Consider the following 13,477-nt stretch of genomic DNA (forward strand, 5'->3'; position numbering starts at 1 on the left):
AGCGTTTCTAAAACGGCAGGTCTTGTGAGGTGTTACCAGTATGCAGTGGTCAATACCTACCCAGAGTAGTCAAATGAAGGACAACTGGTGAACCAGGCTAGTCTCTCTGGTCAGATCCCACTAAAGAGCTACTATAGCACAAAATGCTGAAAAAACTAATGTTGTGCTCATGCTGACCACTGTCCACTGCCAAAAGCACCTACAATGGGCACATGTGCATCAGAACTGGATCATGAAGCAATGGAAGAAGGTGACCTGGCCTGATGAATCACATTTTCTTTTAGATCATGTGTACAGCTGAACACATGTGCGTTGTTTACCTGGGGAAGAGATGGCACCAGGATGCACTATGGGAAAATGACAAGTCGGCAGAGGCAGTGTGATGCTGTGAGTGATGTTCTGCTGGAAAACCTTGGCATTCATGAGGATGTTACTTTGACATGTACTACCTACATAAACATGGTTGCAGACCAAGTACACCCCATCATGGCAACAGTATTCCCTTATGGCAGTGGCCTCTTTTCTTTTTTTATAATAAACTCTGCCACACTAATACCAGAGGACACCTTCAGACGTCTTGTGGAGTCCATGCATCAACAGGTCACAGATGTTTTAGTGGCATGAGGGGGATGTAACCAATATGAGGCAGGTGGATTTAATGCTGTGGCTGATTGGTGTATTGCAGATAAGATTTTAAGGAGAGACAAAGAAACAGAGTGATCATAACACCAAACTAGCTAGCTATATGGAGACCAACACTGATATATAGCACCAGTCAAGAGTTTGGGCACAACTTCCAATACCCTTGAATGAGAAAGTGTGTCCAAACCTTTGACTGGTGCTGTAGGTAGATTGAATGTATTTAGGTCTTGGACTGTTGGTTGGGACAAAACAAGACATTTGATGGTCTTTGGTTTTGGGAAACTGTAACTGTCACTGCATTGGTGAAGTACCACAGTGGGCAGTACACTGACACTCGGTAATGTACTGCAAAGTAAGTCCTGTAACCATAAACATGTGGTACATTCTATTATCAGTTTAATACAGTACTGGAAACTCATAAACTCGCTTTGGCTTACTGGCTGTACTTTGTCACCTTTCCTTGACAAAGTAAAAATGTTGATATCACACTGTTATGCATCTATCAAAATAAAACACTAAAACCTCTGCTGAATTGTTGATCTTGTCAATTAGCATTAAGCAGAAAGCAATAAAAGCATGGTTCAAACTGCGCGCACACACACACACACACACACACACACACACACACACAGCTCTCGTTCTCTCGTCCACATGTGTCACTGCACACGTGTCCTTGTCGTTACGCTACAGATAAATTTCCACATTAACACTGAACATATTTGCTAACGCAGAAGTTCTGGGCATACAGTACATTTACCTTTTATCTACTTTAACGGACCATTAAATTTGTACACATCAGCTGAGCGGTCACCAACTAATAACTCTGCTCGTCTCCTACACTCGGTCTATGTCACATGCTGGCCGTTGCAGCTCTGCATTAAAAACATTATTGTCCAGATTCTAGCAACTATCAGTAATAATAGACAGCCTTGTGTCTTCTATGAAACACCCTGGCCAACTGTGTTTAGTTGAGCTGTTTTGTGTACTTCTGTAAACGGTATACTATGCAGGATTTTATAATGTACAATGTATAAAATAATCCAACTCCAACTGTCTGTATCTTCAGAGACTCTACCTGTATATTATTGTTTCATTATTTTGCTGTGTTCAGGACATTTCTTCAATCTTTGGACAGTCAGTATATATCTACTAGCAAATAACAGCACGCAGGGTGAGCGAATGTGGTATTCTATAAAAACAGAGGAGAGAGACATTGATCTGGGGAAGAGAGGCCAACTTTGAATGTTGTGTTTACTGTACAAACAACTGACAAATCCTGCATAGTATACCTTTAATCCTGTTCCTTTCATGAGAGCAGGCCTATTGAGAAGCAATCTAGAAATTACCTCAAAAGACCTGGACTGGGTTAAGTTGGACTGGACTGAGTTGTGAAGACCAAACCATACTTACATAAGCACATACAAACATCATTTCTCATGCAACTAGGCTTCACCTCAAAATTTAAGAGCTACCATCATTAAAAATAAGACGTTTAAAATAATTTTACGTCCTTAAATTCTGAAAATCTAATTTGAGACTTTTTAAAGATCCATGGGAACCCTGTGCACCAACGCCAAGCATAACATCTGGCTGAGACAAAACACTGAGTACTGATGGTTTCCTCTGAAGAGTTCACATTCCACTTCACACAGTTTTGATGTTGTGTCAATTTAATAGTACGCTGAGTTAACGCTCATTTGCCAGGAACACTACAGGTCAGTTTCGGGTGTTATTTTACCTGGCAGCAGGAACACATTACGTGTTGAGTAGAAAAGAGAAGACAACACTCACCTCCTCTAGTAAAGCTGTTTGAGAATGGGATGTCTAAATGGACAGGAGCCATCTTTGGTATCCTGGATGTCCTCCTTTCGCTGCCTGGAGACAAAACATTCACAAAACATGCAGGACGTCAAGACAATTCATATTTCATACACTATCAGAATCAAGCAAGGGCAGGCAGAGGTGGGTAACTAAGTACATTTACTCAAGTAGTAATACAATTTTGAGGTACAAGTACTTTGAATATTTCCATTTTAATGTACTTTATACATTTCAGTGGGAAATATTGTACTTTCTACTCCACTATATTTATTTTTAGTTACTTTTCATATGAAGATTTGACACAATGGATAATATAACACGTGTTTTAAACACATTGTTAAAGATGAAACCAGTGGCTTAAACACACTGATGCTTCAGTATTGATAATCTAATGATGCCATTTAATAATATATCAGTCAGAGGGCCAAAATATTAAGTACATTTTGCTGCTACACTTACAGACTTTCTCTTAAGTGGGATTTTAAATGCAGGACTTTTACTTGTAATGGAATATTTTTACATTGCTGTATTGGTACTTTTTTGTTATGTAAAGGATCCAAATAAGTCTTGGACCACTGAGTATAGGTGAAGAAAATGATGCAATATATATTTATGCCTCTTGGCACTACAGAAATAAGCTGAATTAAAATTTCCGATTAGGGAGCCCTTACTCTGATCCTTAAAAAAAATGCTGCCTTTTATAACATGTAGAGCTTTTAATAGTTTCCATTAGTAAAAGATACCATAGATAAATGATTGTTTGCCCTTATGTGTGAGTACGAGTCTCAGTTCCGCACAGGTTACAGTGTATATCCAGGGGAGATGATGGATGGGCCGGGCAGTGACCCCAGGCTGTCCTGTGATTCTTAAATAACCTTTTATTGTGCAAATTTCCTCCCAATGCTACCAAATATCAGATACAGTTTTTCTCCCACACAGTCGCTTAGTCACACACACACACACACACACACACACACACACACACACACACACACGATAAGTATGTAAAAAAATAACTGCTGACCAGAGCAAACACTTATGGGAAAAGAATGATTGCCTGGTGGCAGAAAAAAACAGAGCTGGAGTGTACAAAAATAATTCAGAAGTGCATGTCTGCAGTTTTACTCTTTATCAGAAGACATGTACTCTACGTGGCCCTTTAATCCCTTGCAAACAAACCAAGTTTTTTCCCACAGCACAGCCAAGGCTGTCACACAGTAAATTGAGGTCAGGTATTGAGCGCTGATGTAGCTTTGGTTTTAGTGAATTGATTCCCAAAGTTAAGCCTTACAGGTAGTGCTTACTTAAACATGCACACAATCTGATAGTTAATGTTACGTTAGAACTTATCAACTCCCAGGAAAACATTTCTGTACAAACTGTATTTTCATGTTATGCTTTCACATCACCTGAAGGCTTGGTTTAATGTCACCCAATGCTTGTGAGGAAACGTGTGTGAGATGTGTGTTACCTGCAAGGCTCAAATTAGGGAAACAAAGAGTCTTTTTAGTTTCAATAGACCTTTCAAATACAGGAGTCATTGATAATATTGATGACTGCATTCCTTTTAGATGTGCCAGTTTCAGGTACTGACGGGTACTGTATGTGCTGGCTGCAGCAGAGCTGGTGACTCGGACTTGCGACTCGTACTCGAGTCGCACTTAAGTCGCACTACACATTGACTTCAGACTCGACTCGGACTCGACCTCAAAAGACTTCAGACTTGACTCGGACTCGAGGCTGGAAACTCGCAAATTACCATTATTTTCATGTTATCATTTATATTCTCATTATTTATTATCTGTCATTTGTCTTCTCTGTTTGCATTTGGGAAGTGATCTCTGGCTGTGACTGAGGCTGACAGTAAACACCAACATCACGCATGTGCCATGTGTGTACGCGCGCATTTCGAGCAGAGCCCGTCTACTACTGTATACTGTATTATACAGTTATTTCTTGTTAAAGAAAATATTTATGTTTTTTTCAGGAATGTGAAAGAGGTTTTAAAGAACCAGTTTTTCATTTTTAAGTTAGTAAGTTAAATGAGTACAACTCATAATTTACTTTTAATTTTTTCATTTACTGTTAAAATGCAAAATATTGTGTGCTGCGGGCCTGTTATCAAAATACATTGTTGGTGCGATATATTTCTTTTATTGTATTTTACAGCATTGTTAAAAAAAACTCTTGTTAAAGAAAAATACAGTTATGAAATTGAAACAATCCTTTGTATTTTTTCCACATCACATTGTTGTAGATTCTAGTGAAACAATCATCAATACTGTCTTATATAGAGGATTTTACAGAGCTTATAGAATTTGAATTTGATTTCGTGTTTGCGAGAGACTTGAAACTTGACTTGGACTCTTAACCAGAGACTTGAGACTTGACTTGGACTTGACCCTCAAAGACTTGAGACTTGACTCGGACCCTCACTCAAAGACTTGAGACTTGACTTGGACTTGCAAAAAATGACTTGTGAACACCTCTGGGCTGCAGTCATACCAGTGTTTTTTTCTATTAGAAGATGTCAAAATGTCTGGTTGCTAACTGCATTATGAGAGATATAAACAATCACAACTTACAGTAAACAGTAACTGTTTCCAGACAAGACATGCCGCTTTTTGTAAAATATCCAAATTATCCCAGAGGGAGATCAAAACAGTCAAGTAGAAGAGAAAACTGCATTTAGCATCATCAGATAAATAAAAAAAGGATCTGGATGTTATTATGTGTATACCTGGTGAGAGACCTATGAGGGAGCGGTTGGACAGGGTGTTATGTCCGTTCATCTTGAAGTAGATAGGGATAGAGTCCAGGATGGCTTGCAGGTACTTCTCTTGTTCAAGACTACTTGACAAATCTGAAGACGAGGAAGGAGCTACAAGCAAAACAGAAAATAATCACCAACACTTTAGATGTTTATATTACAGGCAACAGTTATAGTGTTTTGCAGGTTAAAAATAAAAAAGGTTTAATAGTTTGAGTGAGAGTTTATCTTCTAGAGGCAGAGCTGTCTAAATATAATACATAAATACTCATTTTTGAGATGAATTTCAATACAAAAAACTTGAAGTTACAAGCTAGCTAGCTATAGTTAACCATCCTATTTTTCTAATTTGCCCTACTGGCTGAATTAAAATTGTGGTGCATTACTGCAATACAGTGATCATGTGTGTCTACTGTGGGTTTAAACTATCTTCATCACTACATTACAAAAAAAAAGAAAAGCCAACCACAACTGTCATATACAGCAGTCTAATGTGCTTGTGCATATACTGTGTAATATATGGTAATACAATGGAGACGTAGGAGTCTATGTGATATGTTGGGGAATCACAGCACTTATACTCTACCTGTTGAAGAGGGGTTCTGTGACTTGAAAAGTCCCACCACACTCTTTCCATGGAAGCCTCCTGAGCGGAGCAGCACAGCTTTGGTGCGGGGATGTTTCCAGCACACAACAGGCAGACGGTTGTGTCTGTAGCAGCGGGCCACTTTGTGTAAACTGCTGTCCTGTACAGCTTGAGGAACCACCAGCAGCCCTGGGTAACTGATGGAGAGAGACAGAACAGAAATGTTAAACATACAAGTACTGACAAAAAGAAAGTCCACTGCAATGCAATGTGTTCATAAACTTGTAGAAAGACAGAGAAGCAGTTGAAAATATGTTTTTCTTGCTGATTCAACAGCCAAGACCTGAGTGGGATTACAACTGTTAGTCACAGCATGTGTTTTTTTTGTAACAGGCTGGACTTGAACCTAGCTGTTTCATTTAATAAGTCAAACATCTGTCTGCCTGGTGAAGGAGGAGGACTACTCACTATCCTTTTGAGATATTTATAACACTTCAGACAGGGTTACAAATCCTGAAAATGAATATGCTCAGAACTGCTGTGCTGCAATTATTGGAATACTGTAGGAACAGATCAGCAGGTTTCTAGAGTCATGCTGGAGCTAGAAAGATTCAACTAGTAGCAGGTATCCGGTTTGTGAGGTGGTGTACCTGCGACAGAGCGAGTACAATCTGTTCACGGCTGTGATCCTGAACTGCTCGCCTGACTTGGAGCGAGACGAGCTGGCAGTGATGGTGCCGAGACCCAGACGTTGGTAGTCACGGAAACAGGACTGCTCCACCAACTGCTCCATGGTAGACTTCTCTGATGCTCGCAAAGTGCTGCTGGGTGGCAGTTCACCATCGTCCGATACTGGAACACACAGTGTAAAAAAATGTATACAATTTTTATATCTTTTACATTTTCTTAAGTCTGTTTTTCTACATCTCGTACACAGAAAACTCTTCAAACAAACTCTTCAAACAAAAAAAAAACCACACACACACACACACACACGCGCGCGCGCACACACACACACACACACAGACACACACACACACACACACACACACACACAGACAGAGAGCACAAGGAACAGTAACAGTTGATATCCTGCAACCATCCCATGGTGCCATTTCTCTCACTTGAAATGTCATCATCTTCATGCCAGGTCATTCTGCTGCCTCTGTCATTTTTCTTCAATGTGGTCTGGCTACCACGGCCCATGGTGATCTTTCCAGCCCTTTTGGCTCCCTTGACAATAGTTTTGGATAATGTTCTGTGAAGAGAACAGAGCAGACGGCAACTGAACTTAGTCTGAACAGTTTTGCTTTCAAGCAAGAGGATTCTCCAACATTTCCAGTGTAAATGCCAAGACATGTATTTGTTTACAATAATATTTCTATTTGTCTATTTGATTCATACCTGAAATCAACATTCAGTGAGGCTTGTGAAACTTATTTACAATAATCTACAAACCTGAAACCAGTGTTCCTCTCTTTTTGCTTTGGAAGGATTAGCTGAGGTGCTGTTTGTCCTGCAGCAAATGCAAAGGCGGTGAAGATGGATTGTGGGTAGCGGATTCTCTGGAGGTGCTTCCTGAAGATCTCCACCATTTCTGAGCTCACCTCCTCATCAAAAGCCACCTTTATCAGCTGTAAAATATATCAATCAAATGGATTTCTTAAACAACACAAACAACAATTTACAGACATAATATTTATTTGTTAAAAAACACATCGCATTAAGACTGGAGCCTCATTCTATGACTGGCAACATGTAGTGATGACATCTTTAAATGCAGTAAAGCATCTAAATGAGTCACAACTGCTGCTAGAATTCCTTTCTGTCCAACCCCCTAACATTTACTAAAATCTGGATCTGGAACTTCCATTTCTGAACACAAGCTAGATAAAACACATATAGTTTCCACAACACACACCTACACACACATTCCAATGTGTGTGTAAGCACAATAAAACTAAAGAGATGTCCACACATACTGAGTGACCACATTCCAGGGAACATGGCCATCATCGTCCCTGTTAGTAAAAAGGAATGATCCATAAAATGCTTTGTAGCAGTTCTTCTAATGACTAAAAACACATGCTTGGCTGAAAAATTTCACTTCAGTTCTAAGAATCAAGCATTACGAAACACAATACAGGGTTGTTTCTGAAAAATATGCAAAACTCGAATTACTAACTGTAATTCAAAGGCCACTGATGTTAATATTTTGATTTTTTTGTTTTCATCTTTGGAAACAGAACCACACATGATACTATGTTTTCGTCATTGCAACGGGTTGGTCCCAAACTTGTTTTTTAATTTCTACAGAAGCCATCTTTTCATCTGAAATCTCAGAAAAGTCACTCAGTTGTCTGTCTACCCATCTGTCGAACATCTTTAGTGACTTATTGTGCCAATGTTGGACTAACATACAGTGCAGAGTGTTTCAATGTTTACCTGGAAGGATGCAGAGCGGAGCTGCAGACCCTCCTGCATGTTCTGCTGCAGCTGGTTCTGGATGCTGATCTTCTTCTCTTTGGTCAGTGTGGACATGGGGAAAGCTCTCATGACTGCCTGCTCCCCCACTGAACACACAGGAACAAAGACCAGTGTCACAATAACCAACATGGCAAACAAAGATGATTTAATTTGATTTAAACAGAAGAAATGGGATTGTTTGAAGAGGTGACTAAATTAGGCTGAAATTTGTGTATGAAGTCATGTGATGAGGTAACAACAACAACAACAACTGCATATCAATAATAAAAATGTGTGTTTATTGAATGGCGACTTAAAAGTTGTTCAGCTAGTGATGCCGTATTAATGGAGTTACCCAGTGGATCATGAGGGATGCCTTTAAAGATGAGACGGTAGGTGGTGAGAAAGAGCGCCCCCTCTGCTGGCAGGATGTGTGGGCCCCCCAGCAGGCCCCCAGTGGCCTCCTCCCTGCCGTCAGGATCCAGAAGCACCCGCAACCCCTCCGACACCAACTCCTCTCCGGGAAGCAGTGCTGGACGCAGAATCTTAGGCTGATGGGAAGACACAATAACAATAAATCATACGTAGGGACTGCAGTGTACGCACTAACTTAGACTTTTTATGAACCCATCTGAGTTTAAATCTGTGTCTCTGACAGTCTGGTAGTCAAAGCTAATGACGAAGCAAAAACAAGTGCGTCAGTGAGTCAGATTAGAAAAAGTCAAGTGATCAATCAATCATGTTAAATCACCGCACCACGTGACCTTGTTAGACATATTGCTGCATCACATGTGCGTCATCATCAAAAACACAGGAGCGCACTATGCATGAGATAGCATTTTTTTAAAACCGAATCTTGCCAACAAAAACAAACCCATGCTCTCTGTAGAGACCAATTTAGCATCTCAACCCTCACAGCAAAACATTATCATCTGTTTTTCCAAGTAAAAACTGTTCTGTTTATCCAATTTAATAAAAGAAGAAGAAATTGCTGGTTTTTCGCCTTATGTTTTTAACATTTTAACATATGAACAATGACTGACATCTTGCCCGCTTCCTTATTACTTGTAGAATAAAGCCCATTGACCAGGCAATTGTTTCAGTGGGGCAGAAAACAACAGCAGGGCAGACAAAGACAATGTAAACCCAAAGATGCATGAATAACTGCAGTGGTCACTGTATATTATGTTCTCTTGTCAGCAGCCATGTTGTTGAGTTGTTGAATTTCAAACTGCTAATTTGTATCTCTTTGCGTGCTTCTCATTTGTCAAGTTTGTTACTGCTTAAACTAATTTTCAAAGAAGTCACCAGGCTGTTTCTAAAGAAAGAAGAATTGGAAACATGTAATGTGACACAACTGCTTCATATAATATGGATTACTCAGGTGTTTACTGCATTTCGATACATTTTGATGTAAACCACATACTAGAAACAAACACTATACTGTAAGACCATCTTATGCCACTATATGAACTGTTACTAAAGGCAGTGATGTCTGCACCCTGTGTTGCTTCAGCTCCTTCAGGCCTCCAAAGCCAGAAGAGAAGCACTCAGTTGTTCCACTGTCACAGAAACAAACGAGGAGGGACATTAGATCATTCACAGCATTCCCCATTAAGGCCACAGCCAGTCTGTGGGAGTTGAGGTCTGGCCAAGACATAATTAGAGCTTCTTAAATCTGTCTTTGAATGCACAGCAAGACCAAGGAAAGAGTCCCTCTGCACCTCATTACTACTGCAGACTCGCCTTCTTATTAGACTTCACCTTCAATGTGTTCACTGTTTTTCTTCTTAGTATTATTGCTGCCATTCCTGCTACTATTCTGACTTGTCATGAATCCAGAGTCCATGTTGTTTACACACTTTTTAGTATTTGGCATTGTGCTTACAGCAAGCAGGCCAGGATGGAAGTGTTGTCCAACACATAAACTTGTGAGAAGTTAGCCACAAAGTCCATCAGACAATCTACCCAAACTGCTCACCGTGGTTTCCAGGTTGCTCCCAAGGCTGTGCTGGCATGTCATTTGTCTGTGTGTTTGAGTATGTGCGAGAGGAATTACCAACAGCTGGCAGACATCTAGCACAGCAGAGTCCAAAATACCAAAATATGAAAGTGCAGTGATGACTGAAGAGACTGACATTCACAAGCATGCAAGCAGCAAAACAGACAAAACTAAGGATGTAGACATAACTAAAAGTTAGGATGGAAGTAAAAACATTCAAAAACGATGCTAGAGTTGGATAGAGTGCTTAAATTGAGTTTCAAGTATTATTCCATGTTATTCTAAATTTTTATCAGGTATCAACAGAGCTAGTCACTGTTCTGTTAGCTTCTGTTATTTAATACAACTTAATACAATCTTATCAAGGGTTTCTTCATTGTTGTCTTTCTGAAAACATAAAAAGTCCTTTTGAGATTTAATATCCATATTCTAAAATAGAAATAGTTTATATTACTGCACTTTATATTACTGATATAACCTTTAATAAAAAGTTAACGTGCTTACACATTAAACAATAAGTAATTTGTTAGCAATAAAAAGCTGCCAAGCCAATCTTGCCAATGTTTTTGATGTAGTATTTATTGCCTAAAAACCATCTTGGCTGTTTTGGCCTTTCTTCTTCCATTCTCATTGGCTCCAACTCAACTGGCCCTCATTCCTTCAAGCTGGTGAAGTTTATAATGCCATGTACGTGTCATATGGGAGTTATCACTTGAGAGAGTTTCTGACTTGTAAAATGAGCCTTTGTCAACATCCAAGTCATAATTACGACCGGGATGCTGTTTTTTCTGAAATTTCCGATATATCTAACTTGGAACTTTATAATATAAAGCTGCCTGAAAACAAAGACAGATACCTTTCATTACCTAAAGACCATCGTACAATGACATTAAAATCAAATTGAATGGATATTGTGTTATATTTTCAATTCACAGTATTTGAATCCACATATGACCAACTGTGATCATCATCAAAAAAGGTGGATTTTTTACACACTCAACACTAGTTGTGTACAGGTCCAGTACAAAAAAACTGCAACAGTAGAAGAGGAGAGACTGTCTGATACTGAAAGTTGCAATTCTTGACCTCTATATACATTTAAACAAGCTATGAATACTTAAAATGTGTGGCAATAAATGACCGCTCCACCTACAATGAGGAGATCACATGATACAAAATAAATAACTGATGTGAATGGTTGCAATTCATAAGCATAGGAATCTGTCCAATCGCTACCTTCCATCCCTTAATGATACAACATTAACATGCAGCAGTATAGACCTTGCGGGAAATGTGGGCGCTAAATCAGAAATACTGAAGCATTTTTGTTTTTTAATTGCTAATCCTGTCTGAACAAAGGGTGCAATCCACATGACAAACTGTTGAGACTGACATTGTAGGTGATGTTGTTGGGCTGGCTTTTAATACTTTTCTATATTACAAGTAACATGCAATATAAAAATGTAGTATATAGTATAGAATTATGTATGAAGTTTAAAATAATAAAAATAGAAAGTTGAGCTTTAGAACGTCTGACCCAGCCATACAATTGTATATAAAATGCTGCAGTAGCTGCAGTCCCAGCAGTCCTGTGTAGAGCAATACTCACCTTCTGAATGGGAGGTAATCTCCTGCTCTCCCTGTGAACTGCCTCTAGAGCCTCCATCTGCATAGCAACGATGCCTGCGGGTCACAAGTTGAGGTCAATTACCATATGTCCACACACAAGTGCACACACAGAGCTGGTACAGAGAAACACATGTACATACACACATTCTTACAACCGGAGTGTGTATTTGTAGATTTTAAGGCCATTTAATATGTCAGGAGTTAATCAGCTCAAAGGCCTTTGCTGCTGTAGGCCTAAGCTGAGAATACACACGTCCAAGGGTTACTCTGCACAAAGCTAAGGGAATTAGGACAGCAGCAGAATGTGAATGAACATCGTGAGAGCTGTACCTGGGATCATGCTGTGCAGACTCTTGATATGTTCCTGGGTTACTCCGCTCTCTGTGCACACCTTGTCAATGAAGCGGGCAACAAATCTGACCACAGAGTTGGCCACGTCACTGGTCTCCGAGTCCTCAAACCCACTTTCTGTGTCAAAGCTCTCTGCGACACTACCGGCAATGCTGTCAAACAAAGAATAAAAATGTAAAATGACGAGTCATGATGTCCTTGTTGAGATTTAATCTGAGATCTTGGAGTTGTGTGCTGACAGGAATGGATTTAAAGATGCATTGTGATAAAGAGCAGTGAAAGAAATAGTGATTTGTAGCCTGGCACAAGCAAAGTGTTGATGCCTGCATCAATCGCTCAGACTCTATTAGCCAAGAAATTGTTTCACATGAGATGGTGATGCAACCTCCCCGCTGGATTCACAAATAGTGAGTGATGAGATCCAAATGTCCTCTGTGAGAAACAAACACGTCTGGGGCAAAAATGAAAGAAAAACGAGAGAAAATTTCCACATAAACAAATTCTTGGCAGTCCTCTCTTTAGAATTAGAAACAAACTAAAGATTAAAATATTAACACTGTGTTCTTGATAGCAGTGGAGAATAAATTGTAAAATTTAGAACACAATGATAAGCTATATATAACTCACATACACAACAAAAATACAATTATTAACAGTGTTCTGAACAAGATTTTTTTGGCTACAGTCCGACCAGTTCTAAGAAAAGACATACATGGGGGTTTTTCCCAGATTTATTTCACTTTGCAGTTACTGCAAAGCACAGGAAATCATTTCCACCACTATTTTGTTTGGTTTGGGTGAGTACAGTGCAGCCCCAGTAAGGACGCCTTGAGGGGTTTAAACTTCCCAAGTGAAGTAAATGAGCCTCACTCTGTTTTATGCAGTAGCGATGTACTGTAAGCCCACAGGATGGATGTGGACCGGATAAATAAGACGCACTGTGTTCCATTTGGCTTAATAGAAAGGTATCATGTAGACTGTGAGTTATGCCACATCCACCCACTTTCTTATCATCACTTTATTAAAGGAGGTACACATACTCCCAAACCATGAAACCTTACCGTAAGACTTTTTCCAGATAAGAGTGATTGTTCTACCGTACTAGTATTGAATGTGCCAAAGATCAGTTCTAGTCCAGCATATGCTTGATCATAGTGGATAGTAAAGACATTTGAAAGATGTCAAACAGTAAATGGGATCCTTTCCCCAA

The 13,477-nt window shown here is 39.5% G+C and overlaps 1 protein-coding gene across 3 annotated transcripts in view; it reads right to left on the reverse strand.

The window, feature by feature from the left end:
- The window catches only part of sbf2 (SET binding factor 2), a 98,089-nt gene that overhangs the window by 14,415 nt on the left and 70,197 nt on the right, over window positions 1–13,477 (reverse strand). For all 3 annotated transcript variants that reach the window (XM_053324235.1, XM_053324218.1, XM_053324227.1), the window contains exons 20-29: window positions 12,247–12,419; window positions 11,897–11,970; window positions 8,641–8,836; window positions 8,265–8,392; window positions 7,278–7,453; window positions 6,944–7,077; window positions 6,470–6,671; window positions 5,820–6,016; window positions 5,204–5,344; window positions 2,434–2,517 (exon numbers count right to left, since the gene is read on the reverse strand). In XM_053324235.1, the coding sequence (XP_053180210.1) occupies window positions 2,434–2,517; window positions 5,204–5,344; window positions 5,820–6,016; window positions 6,470–6,671; window positions 6,944–7,077; window positions 7,278–7,453; window positions 8,265–8,392; window positions 8,641–8,836; window positions 11,897–11,970; window positions 12,247–12,419 (1,505 nt within the window). The remainder of the gene's footprint in view (window positions 1–2,433; window positions 2,518–5,203; window positions 5,345–5,819; window positions 6,017–6,469; window positions 6,672–6,943; window positions 7,078–7,277; window positions 7,454–8,264; window positions 8,393–8,640; window positions 8,837–11,896; window positions 11,971–12,246; window positions 12,420–13,477) is intronic.

Source organism: Scomber japonicus, chromosome 1 (assembly GCF_027409825.1).
Source record: "Scomber japonicus isolate fScoJap1 chromosome 1, fScoJap1.pri, whole genome shotgun sequence".
NCBI classification, from domain to species: domain Eukaryota; kingdom Metazoa; phylum Chordata; class Actinopteri; order Scombriformes; family Scombridae; genus Scomber; species Scomber japonicus.